This window comes from Electrophorus electricus, chromosome 1 (assembly GCF_041902795.1).
Source record: "Electrophorus electricus isolate QZ-2024a chromosome 1, ASM4190279v1, whole genome shotgun sequence".
Classification (NCBI taxonomy): domain Eukaryota; kingdom Metazoa; phylum Chordata; class Actinopteri; order Gymnotiformes; family Gymnotidae; genus Electrophorus; species Electrophorus electricus.
In genome coordinates, this window is record NC_137497.1 from 25,759,930 (window position 1) to 25,772,157 (window position 12,228).

Here is a 12,228-nt window from a genome sequence, read left to right on the forward strand (position 1 = left end):
GTAGCCAATCATCAGCCAGCTCATTACTTTACAAATCTCAGATAAAGTAATGGCCCTTTGAACTTTCTGCTGAATTTTTAAAGCTGATCCTATATGGCATCAGTTGCATGTTAATCGCAAACTGAATTACTCAGAAATGACTGGTAATTCGAAGGGGTTGCAACGAATGTATACTAAAGGTTCTTAAAGTAAGATATTGCTAAAATGAAAACTGACATGAGGTTATTGGCAGAGTTCCAGTCTGTAATGTAAGCCAGATGCTCCGGTCTGCAAAGTAGGCCAGCCTGTAAGTTTCGCCAGTCTGTAAAGTGAGTTAGTCTGTAAGGTTCACCGGTGTGTATAGTAAGCCACATGTTCCAGTTTGTAAAGTCAGTAGTGTGTTCAGTACTCTCTACAGTTCTGTAGTCTGTAAAGTAAGTGTGTTGGGCATGTGTTGTAATGAGAAGCCACATGGAATGTGCCGCAAGAAGGCAGACATATTCTGACACAGAGCTAATTACAGCAATACTAACATATATCTCACACGTATTCTGCAGGACTCCCACTGACCGCACTAAATGAAAGAGAGAGAAAGAAATAATTGGAGAATGTTGGAGAGTCAGAGATGGAAGAGTGAAGATAGAGTGAGACTGTATGGCTGGATAGAGTTATATTAGAGTGATATTTTGGGAAACCCCACCCCCCTCCTGTACTGCAGTATCTGATAGGGAAGGATGGGGTTAGGGTGTAGGTGAGAACTGGGTAATGGATGCAGGCTTGTGTTACGAATCCGTACTGATCAGCTATGCAGACAACACTCCTATGCCCTTAGCCACCATATGCAGCGTTTCCAGCCGTCTGTGCACCCATGCAGAGGAGACTGTTTGGTTGCAGCCTGGCACACGCACGCACGCGCGCACACACTTCAGACCAGGCTCACGCTCATACACGTGATGTGCAAGAAGAAAGCCTGTCATCTGTCTACATCCGTGACCCCTATTGTGTACGCCGACCTCTACATGACAGGCACTCAGGGCAATCAGCAACAGACAGGAAAATACACTCAGACAGAAGGGCAGGAAGTCTCCCAGGCGTCATCCAGGCAGCTGGAGACCATATCCATGTACATGTACACACACACACACACACACACACACATACACATAAATATGCGCACACACATATTTCCCTGGACATCCCCCAGTAGCCATTGTGCCATGGGTGAGCTTGGCTGGGGCCTACCTCCGCCGCGGGGACACCCTCCGGGGGTCGGCAGTGCAGAACGATCATCCCCTTGATTGGCACTTCCTGCCCCTGTGGGTCCTGCTCAAAGTTCTTGCGGAGGTCTGTTTGGGGAGATAAGAGGCAGCCATCTCAGCGGGGGCTGGCCAAGGGCCCGAGAAAGGTCTATCGCTTGGCCCATCTCCCTGGCCACACATCTAACCACCCTGACCCCCCCCATCCAGTCAGTGTCCTTGAGCTCCTCAAAATAACCTTGGAAATGTGTGTGTGTGTGTGTGTGTGTGTGTGTGTGTGTGTGTGTGTGTGTGAGTGAGTGTGAGTTTGTGTGTGTGTGTGTGTGTGTGTGTGTGTGTGTGTGTGTGAGTGTGTGTGTGTGTGTGTGTGCGTGAGTGAGTGAGTTTGTGTGTGTGAGTGAGTGTGTGTGTGTGAGTGAGTGTGTGTGTGTGTGTGTGTGTGTGTGTGAGAGAGAGACAGAAAGAGAGATAAAGAACAAGGGAAAGCATGACAGTGATGTGAGCACAAGAGGCTGCAAAAGTTCAAAATCGCTGGTGCGCAAAAGAGAGGTGGAGTAAGGAAAGACAGAACAAGAGATAAGAGAGTGAGAAAACGAGAGTGCAAGAGAGAGTGAGAGACAGAGAGCGAGAGCGAGAGAGAAATAGAGAGAGAGAGCACGGCTGACTGCCTGAGCTGCCACCTGCTCGGACTGCTCTGGTGTTACCCAGGTGACAGGTCCTCTTGGGTTTTACGCATTCTTTCTCCTATACTGGGAAACCGAGGTGCTTGCGACCGTCACAAGCCCGGCTGAGTGTGGGTGCGTGGGGCTGCTGTGGAAGTCGGGTGGGACTTAAGAGTTTGCAGTGCATAGTATCTACAGCAACATCAAATATGGGACACGGGGCAGAACACAAACACTGAAATATGGAGTTAATGTGCTGAGCAGCAGAAAATCCTGCTCTGGACTGACAGCGTAATTTAATGCAAGACGAGGCTTATTACATGCTGGAAAACCATCCACGGAGGCTCATTTCCTCGGCGAAGCAAAAAGCCGGACCGGGGAGATTTTTCAATAGGGAGTCACGGCTGCCCATGGAACCAAGTACAAAGCTCCAGGAAATGAAAGGTACACTTATGGCCCAGTTCTAAATCCAACCTGTGGATTCAACTCTTTTTTTCCCCCCCGGCTCTTTTTGTTGTAGTCGGACTCGTCAAAGGCGTTTCGCACATGCTCCATGTCTGAGCGCCACTGTAGGGTCCACTGTGTGTGATTGAGGTGTAGAAAATCAAGCAGAACATTTTTTAGCAATTTTTCATTCGGCACCAGGAAAAACAAATTTAAAAAAGGGCCACTCTCCTGTTCCGAGTGTGTGAACGAGCAGAGTCGAGAGCCGAGGAGGGGGCGTGGGTGGGTGAGTGGGGGGTGAGGGGGAACTCACAGGCGATGCGCACACTAGCCTTGCGGCTCTTGGATGTACCCAGGTGGCTCCATGCCACACAAAGGCACCAGAAGTCCTCCGGGCCATGGAAATCCTCCACCTGCTGGCGAGAGACGTTGATCATCACCTCCCGCACCCTCAGTCCTGTGGGAGAGAGAGAGAGAGAGAGCGAGAGAAAGAGAGCGGGAGAGACACGAGGCACTTTTAAACACATTTCACTGAAGACATAATTATAATACTGCTTTAACTTCTGAGGTGGTTGAAATTACTCTTTTGTGCATGCTTCATTTCTGCGGCTGTGAGGGGTTTTTTTTTTTCTTTTTTTCCTTTTTTTGCCTTTTTTTCCTTCAACTTGAGCGAGTGGTCGAATGATACGAGTTCCATGACAGCTCTGGCGGCCCACAGCCACTCCAGGTTCACGAATGCGATGAAGGGCTTCAGAAAAGGAGCAAGTCAGATAGAATGAACTCAGTCGCTCCGAGCTGAGACATAAAAAAAAATCCTATGTGATCAACATTCCAAAAGAAGGCCTCTCTATCGCTGGTGAAATATTTAATGGCCCCAGGTCTGAGGCGAAGCAGCAGGGTTTGCTCGCTGGCCCGCATAAATCTAGCTTTGTCGTCCCTCTGCTCCTCTGCTCAGAGTGTTCTGTGGATAAAAACGCACTTACTCCCCGGAGAGAACCGGCCACACCGTCCAGGCCATGGATCGCTAACGAGACGAGAAAAAGCGAGCCGCGGTTGCATTAGCCTAATAGCGTGTGCGCACGTCACAGCCAGGGCCCTTGGGTGCACCTGTGAGGAAACGTGGGGTGTAAACCAAGGGCTGTGTGATATATCGTTTGTTGGTCATTATCGCAATATTGAATTTTGTGACACTGATACTGCAGGATATGATATGACTGTGTGTTGTAAGCATCCATATGTCCTTTTTGTAGATGTTTTGATTAAGCATAAAACTGTAGACTAGTTTTACCTTTCACAAGGGTGTCTCAGTGTGTTCTTAATATACTACAAAGCATATTACTGTTTGAGTAGCGATAAGACTGTAATAAAGTATTTAAGTCTACATTGTACAGGCTTAATATAAGCATCCACTCCTGCAAAACCCAGTTTAAAAAACACTTCTTAAAAACACGCATGTCAGTATTTATTTTGAAAGCAGCTTTTTGTATCTTCTTAGGCACTCGGAATGAACTTCCAGTAGAAACAACTTTTTTTTTTTTCCCTGTGGATTTGTGACACAGTCCTGCACTACTAATGGCTCCCATTTTTAATCTGACTCATGGGTTTAGCGCCTTTTCATCTGAGCAACTTTGAAAAAAAATTTTTTTCCTCCCCCCACCACCTCCGGTTTCTCTGAGCCTCTCCAGCCTGCCGGGCTCACAAACAGTGGATTAAAGAGGACATGCTCTGTGCTGAAGGCCATAACAACATACCAATCTTGGTTCGTTTATCACGCCTTTGCCCCCCTGCCCTTAAACCCCCTGCCGCCACATGGCATTAGAGACTATATGGATGTACACTAATCTGACAGGCACCCTGTATGCCCTGTGCATGTCCAACTTTGTTACCAGTGGAAACCTCCAAATTCCGTCAGATAAATATTAAACACATCACAGATGGATTAAATGCCGTTGCTCGCTATTAGAGAAATGCAGACATGTCAAGGGTATAAAAAAACCCTCTCGCTCAAAATGTGCAATCGCTTGTTATGACCAAGGAAGGCTCCGGGACCTGAAGCACTACCAGGAAATGAACAAGAACGATGCATGTTTTACATTCCAGCATCCATCTACTCCAACACAGTTGGGTCATGTGTTTGACTGTTGCCTTAAAGTGAGAGTCGAAAGAGAGGAACGCCTACACAAAACCCAGAAGGCCAGGTCACCGTACAGGCCTGCTGTGTCCATCCCCAGCTCCATACAACTACTCGGTTTGGTGCTCAGGTGACAAACCTTGTTCGACTGTATGGAACTATTAAGTGTCTGTTGTCTTATCTGAGTGTGTTATGGTAGACTATTCCCTTCCCTCCAGCACTGGAGCAGGTCCAGTCATCATTCACGTTGCAGAACAGGTAGACCCAATGTTACCCAGTGGGTTCACATGTCCTGTCATCTGACATGGCTGAAATAGTTCCTCACAACCCGAAGAGCCAAAGCCCACGAGATTCACAACAAATTCATTGGACAAGTGTTGCAGCACCAATGCAATTTTGAGGCATGGGAAATTGGCTATTTCGACAGGAGGTATTTGCCATGAGGGTTTTATTATGACAAATCTGTTTCCTGTTATGGTCATGCTTCCTTCACTGACCTCTGAACTCTGACCATGCTCTGGTAGCAGATAAAACTGGTTATTTACTGACCTGAAAAGATAATGTATAAACGTCCTCGTTACAATGATTTGACGTTCAAAACGACCTTTTTTGCTTTCTATAGAGTTGAACAAGCCATGACAGCATGAATAAAGAGCTGGTTACAAGGTCTAAACTGTGTACAACCTTCACTTGTTTGTGCACTCTGGAAAAGCTTTATCTAATCAGGACCATGCGAAGTTAATCTTGACAAATGTAGCTAATAATCTCTGTTTTCAGAGTGGATGGATCTGAAAACAGGAAGAGGAAAATGAATGGGGCGCTAACGCGTGTTTACGGCAACGCTGGATGAGATTTCTTCTTTAATAAGCAACCTGCCGGGAGATGGAACGGAGAGGTGTGAGTGTGTGTGTGTGTGTGTGTGTGTGTGTGTGTGTGTGTGTGTGTGTTTGGGGTGGGGGGCTTAGAGAAGAGGTGCGAGGTAAACATCTCACTTTATCAAGAGCCATCTCAAACTGTTTTTCTCAGAAGAAGAAAAAACACATGATTCTGGAGGAGGCAGAAGGGGTGTCGGGAGAAAGGCCGCAGTACTTGTTGATTGATTGTGGAATGGGATGGCCTTCGGTCGCGTGCCGGTTGCCGGTTGCCAGTCGGGGGGGCGGGGGGGGCTTGTGAGGCAGGCGAAGGTAGATTGCGAGTGAGGGGCAGGGCATACGCATTCCTCATCACATATCAGCAGACACACGGGGGTGGGGATGGGGGTGGGAGGGGGTGGGGGTGCTAAGAAGCAGGCGACAAAATCATGACTAATGACTGCACATCATGTCACTAGAAAGAAAAAAAAAGAGCCATATGGTAATAGGAGATGTTTTTTCTCTGCCGTCATTCTTATTGAAAGGTAAATTTAGCAGTGGAGTGGGGGATTTGGGGTTGAGCCAGAGGCAGAGCAGGGGTGATATGAGACTGGGACGTCGCCAACACAAACAGCATTTGTTTAGGGGTGGGGAATCTTTGACAACAACCATCACCACAAAGCCTTGGATTTCCAGGCTCAGACTCTGGCCCTTAATGCCACCTGACGAATCTCCAGAGGAAAGGAATAACCAAGGGTTTTGTGATACAGACAGAAGAATTAAATCACAATTTGACCATTACATATTCCAATTTCAATATATATATACTCCGCATTGTACTGAAAACATATTGGCAAGCACTCGATGTGACACACATTGATCAAAATGATTTACATTTGTTGGATCTCATGGATACTTTATCAAAACTCTGAGGACAGAACATTTGAGACTGAGATACAGATTAGTTCCAGGGCTCATTAACAGAAAACATGGACCTTAGTGAAAGTACTGACCTTAGTGGCACTAATGCAACACTGCTGTAATATAAATCAGAATCACAAAGGCCACAACAACAATCATGATCGCTATATTGTGCTGCACCATCCCTGCTGAGTTCAGAAAAGAACTTTGAGAAACCTCGGAGCTGGCTTAAGAGGCGCAGGGCTTCGCTAATTCGGTGTCACCCAGCTTTGTTGTGTTACTGTGAATGTGGCCACGTCTGCCGAGGCGTCACAGGTTTGGACGGCAGAACGCATGCCATGGATTATCCAGAATGCTCGCTGGGATGTGGACATAATCCCTGGACAGGGGGAGACTAATCAGAGTGCGCTCCGAAGCTAATCAGACCATGACCCATGCTTCTTTTGCATTTGAACTCATGAAGGAAGTGACAGGAGCCAGAATTAGGCCTCCAAATGGGACAAATGTATCACTAAATAGTGTACAGTATAACCCTTAATCCAGGATTCATAAGATTTTTACATGAACATCTTCCAGGGCAGCACATGCCACACTTTTAAAACACTCATTGACAAACTCTAATAGGGAACAGACTTCTTAATGACGGCGGATATTTGCATGGCATATTTCCAGCCCCTTTCACTGAGTTACACCATGATCTGTAGTGCAGCAGCTGCTGGGCTCCCACACGGTGCTCTAGTAGGAGGCGGTCTGTGTGCATCTAGTGTGCCATGGCATGCAGATATGCTCCCCACCCTGATAGCGCACCAAGCCGAGAGCGAGCTGCATGGGTCTGTAAGGCTTCACAGCATGGCCTCAAGCCCAGTCAGCACATGGTGCCGCGAGTGGAGGTCACGCTCCACGATGCACCGGCTGTGTGGGCCCTTGCCAAAGGCCGAAACAGCTCCACCCAGTGCAAAAGTCACACCCAGTTCAAAAGCTCCACTCAGTGCAACCGTGCCCAGCACAACAGCTCAGTAAAGAGCCAGAGCTTTGCATGGCACAGAGGTTCCACCCAGCACAGGAGCTCTACCCAGTACAGAAGCTCCACCCAGCACAACAGCTTTGTCTCGGAATGAACAGAAGATCTCCTCTGCCAACCACACATAGCTTGCATTTTTGCCCCACATCTGCCTGCTGGACCACCACCAAACAGATATAAAAGCAGCATGGATAAGGGGTATCTTCTGGCTGTTGAGACATACACAGTACAAGGAGGCACCCAGCAAGGCCAAACACAGACTGCAGCAAGAGCCATAAACCAGGACTCAGCAATACACATGTCCAACATTGCTTCCCTCTATTTCAGATCCTTGGTTATTTTGGGGTCTTGCAGCAATAAAAGTCTTAAGGTGCTGGATGATGAGACCTCCATACTTCTCAGAAAACAAAACTGTTCAGCCTTGGCTAACTCTCCATGTAATAAACAACAATGATGAGTCAGATTGCAGGGTGAACAGTGTAAACACTGCTTGATGCTGTCAAAGCTTAAGGAAACACACCTCATACTTCAGACTAGAATAGTTCTTCAGAAATGGACTCTGATTTCAGCACCACGGATAGCCACAAAGTCATTTGAAAGTCAGACGCTTCCTTGCTGTGCTGAACTGAGACCAGTGTTATGGCTCCTCTCAGGCGAGGGTTGGATCATGACCAACACACGCAGTATGTGTTCATAGTTTTTACCTTGTTTCACCTTTCATCAGATCCCCAAGCGCCATACTGACCTTCGTTATACCATATTCTCTCTTTGCCCTTCAGTCTCAGCACTGCACAGAAAGTTGTGTTGTCAGCTTTTGTAAACAAAATAGATTTAAATATTAATTGGCAGCCTAGTAGGCTGTTTCACATGTGTCTGGTGTTCCTGCCTGTCTCTCAGGTAAATGTACCAAAATAGTGCAAAAATATTTTTTAAAGGAACAAAGAAAAGAAAAAAAAAAGCAGATTATTTCAACACTTGTGAGGTACAAAACGGGTGACATGAATATTCATGAGAACACCGATGATAGTCCACATCTTAGTGAGGCGATACCTAATGAATGAGTAAATAATACATGAGTAAATGGCCTTGTTATCTTCCTCCTTTTTTCAGGTTTGTTCATTTCTGGTGCAAAACATTACACATCCACTTATTATTTACTGCCAGGATGCAGGAAAATTGTTCAGCAACATAAATAACTGCAGAACCTTACATGACATGAAACACAGTGGGCAATGAAACACGTCCCATTTTCTATCCCATAAATACACCCCACTAACAGCAATCAAGCCCAATATTACTGCAGTCATTTGGGGGGGGTTGCCAGTTTCTACACAGGCTTGCTGAACTGTAATTGCCTTTTTTATTGTACTGATTTTGTTGCCGTGCTGAATGTGCGTACCCTTTAGCAGGTGACTCAACTCAACCCATTTTCTTTCCCTGTGTGTGTGTGGTAGGGAAGCACGGCTATAATGGTGGATTAATGTCATTTTCCATTGTTCGCTCACTCAGTCTCTACCCCCCCCCCCCCCCACCAGTGCTGGACCTCCAAGCAGACAGCTGGAATACTCACAGTGGCTTCCCCAGACCATACCACTGGCTCCTCTTGCCCTCGGGGGAAAAGGCATCGTGGGTATGGTACTTTTGCGTCACTTGCTGTACTTTTTCATTAGTGCACATTTGCAGCTATTTTGATGATACACCATACAAACGACAGTTCTGTCACACCATGAAAAAATTTACATAGACTTCAAAAGCGCACCAAAACTACAAGGCATCACTTTTAACATCTAGTCCCATGATGCCACTGCTTATAAGAAGTCCTGAACTCTAATTCTTTGCAAGCGCAGCACAGCATGTCAAAGCACCATTATCATCAGCTCTTTAAAGGTTTGTGGTTGTCCTCTCACAGACCTGGTTCTGTTGGAGGAAGCCAGGGTGCAATTGCCCGTGATAATACTATTACAAGACCAGAGAACAGGGACATCCACGCAAAATTGCAACTGCGTGAAACGAAATGAAGGGTGATGGGCTGCATCCATAGACTTGGACTCTCTATCTCTTTCTCTCTCTCTGCTTTCTCTCTCCCTTTCTCTGTCTCTCTCCCTTTCCTCCTTCCTCTGCAGTCTGAACACATCTTGGCTCTGGCAGGGGTGGATTTCAAGACGGAGGGGCTCTGGGAGGCCAAACTAACGCATGTCATCACATTGCTGATACATGACAGAGAGGGGCCCCTGGTGGGGGTGGCTCCAGGGCCCTACCCATGGAGCACTGGTGTGGGTCGTCCCTGCCGGGCGCCTGGACAACTGAGTGATGGATCTGAAACACGACAGATAGGAATATGGAAGGGATATGGAATAATCTAGTGTGGGGGGAATAAATAGATTATCATTGGATCTGCATTTAAGGTTACAACAACAATATTGTTGGAATGTGGGAATGGAGGCAGACAGTGAGAAAGAGAGTCAGAAAGGAATGTGAGTGAACGGATACGATTCAGTCTTATTATGGCTGGATTCTCAGTTCTGGCTCAGGTAAATAAAATGGAGAAGGGTGTTTTTAAACAGCGGCTATCTCAGTTTCCCGTCTCCTGCTGCAAACTGCTTCACGCCACGCTGTGAGAGGCAGGGAATAACAGCCCTTTGCATGGAGCCTTCGATACATGTCAACTGCCAGTCGAAATGCTGATGTCCACCTTAGCGACGGCAGCTGCCCAGTGAAAGGGTCTCCCACTGGGGAGTGCGGAAGAAGGCCTTTTCAATAGCACGTCTGTGGGAGGAGAGCCAGAGCTCTAATTGCCAGTGTTACCATGATGTTCCCAGAACAGGAAGGGAAAAACGATTGTAGGTTAGACTGTTCCTGACCACAGGGGTTCAGGCAAGTACAATCCAATCTGAAGAACTCCATCATGTCCAGAACAGTGGGGCAAAATTGTCCTCGGGAGGATATACAGAGACAAAGAGGTATCACCCAGCCTGTGACCCCCGGTCACAAGACACACACATGCACACACACACGCACAAACACACACACACGCACGTGCACATTCACATGCACACACATTCACACACACACACACACACATAACAATACATACAAACAAAGGATGGGTAATGATAAAATTAAAAATAAAACAGACAACAGTCAATTGCAAATGCATCAAGAATCAACCTCACACTCCCAATGGTTGGTAAAATGGAAAATACAGCTGAAATGTCTGTCATAGTAACCTTGACAGAAGTGTATTATTATTATTAAAGTGCATTTAACTACCGTAATGTAGTAGCTGTATGAACAGAACCTGCATTAACTAGTAACTCTTAGACTACTTTAACTCACTTCAGCTTCTCCCTATACTTTTGCTTACTTAACATACAAGGTTGAAAATGATAAAGCGTGTTTTAGTTTTCCCACACAGTACTCTGCTTAGCAAAGTAATTCCTACAATAACATGCACCCTGGGGTCTGTGAGATTGCCTTTTCTGTTGCATGTAAATGTCCCTCTGAGGATACCCTGTTCACAGCTGTTTCTCTCACACTGTCCTCAAGTGAACCCAACAGCTTTAAAACACCAGACTGAAACAGGCTGCCACTTGTCCTTTTTTTAATTGTATGCTAACATCTCTAACAGCTCTGAGTCTGTGTTAGTTTTGATTAGAGAGTGAAACTTCACTGTTCAGTACCAGAAATTTAAAAGGTGGCATAACCATGGTGCCAGGGGATGGGTGGATTGGTTGGGGCATGGGGTATGTGGACATGGGGCATTGGGGGGGAGGGGGGTTCTGGGGTCATAGCTGTGCCACTGCAACATTGGCCAACCCCTCCCACTCCACATACCCGGCTTAATATAGTAGTGCTGGCCTGAGATCAGTTTTTTCATGTTCATCTTTGATCTGCAGCTCTACATGGCATTAGGCAGAACTGATCTGGAGACAGCACTGAGCTGACACTCACACAGCCTCAATCGGGGCCTCTGCTTACACTGATCTCAGACCTACCAAGAAAGTAACTGAACAAAAATGGCTGAAATGATTAACCTAGATGCTTTGGCACATCCAATCCACGATCCACATTCACCTCAGGGTGAATACTGAGCTGGCACCAGCTACCTATCCGTACAGTCATAAATCATTTGGATCTGAGAGATGACAAACGGGTTTAAGGCGAGTAATCTGGTCTGAGTGTGGCTGAGTGTGAGGAGTTGCACAGGTCAGGTCTGATTGGGATGAAGAAGCTGCTTATCAAGCCTTCACAAAGCTGGCTTCCTCTTCTGTCACCTCAGTCCCATTGGGATTTTGCCATTTGCTTTCAATTTATAGGAAGGAAAAGGGGCTCTTTGTCTGTTTCCTGCTGAGCTGTGATAAGATTCATGCATAGTGATCAGTCATGACCCCCCCCCCCCCACACACACACACACACACCCCATGATGGCATAGTCCACTGCTCTACTGGTCAATGGGCTGCACACGTGGTTCGGATTGTCATTTCTCAGTAACAGATGGTGACAGGGGGCTTACGGCAGCCCTTTCTTTACGTCTTGTCATTCGTTTCGACTCAAACAAAACTATGATGAGTGGCGCTGCAGCTAATGATCCCTCATACGGTGCTGATGCCTGCCGAGTGTCCTCAGGGAAGCGCCTCCATCAGAGCCAGGATTAAAAATGAAGCTTATGCTAGTTGTCGAGAACTCGTGACTATGGAGGCATATTAACAGGCAAGACAGGCATATGAACAGGCATGACAGGCTCATGAATAAGCATGAGAGTCGTATGAACACATCTTTTGCATTTTTGAAGTATTTTCTTTGCCTGTTTTAGTGTTTCTAACCATATTGTAGCATTCCCATGGCAATCAACAGGGTAGTGTACAAAGGTCCAACGGTGAAACATGTGAGCCTTTGCCAGTTTCTCCAGCTAAACAAATATTTTTAATACAGCATGTGGGGTTTAAGTAACATGTGAAAGCC

At 46.6% G+C, this 12,228-nt stretch overlaps 1 protein-coding gene across 4 annotated transcripts in view; it reads right to left on the reverse strand.

The window, feature by feature from the left end:
• Window positions 1-12,228, reverse strand: part of unc5db (unc-5 netrin receptor Db) — a 115,298-nt gene that overhangs the window by 43,411 nt on the left and 59,659 nt on the right. For 3 of the 4 annotated variants that reach the window (XM_035526293.2, XM_081713295.1, XM_035526296.2), the window contains 2 exons: window positions 2,655-2,798; window positions 1,222-1,325 (listed from right to left, as the gene is read on the reverse strand). In XM_035526293.2, coding sequence (XP_035382186.1) covers window positions 1,222-1,325; window positions 2,655-2,798 — 248 coding nt within the window. The remainder of the gene's footprint in view (window positions 1-1,221; window positions 1,326-2,654; window positions 2,799-12,228) is intronic. The other variant, XM_081713311.1, reaches the window with a different exon arrangement.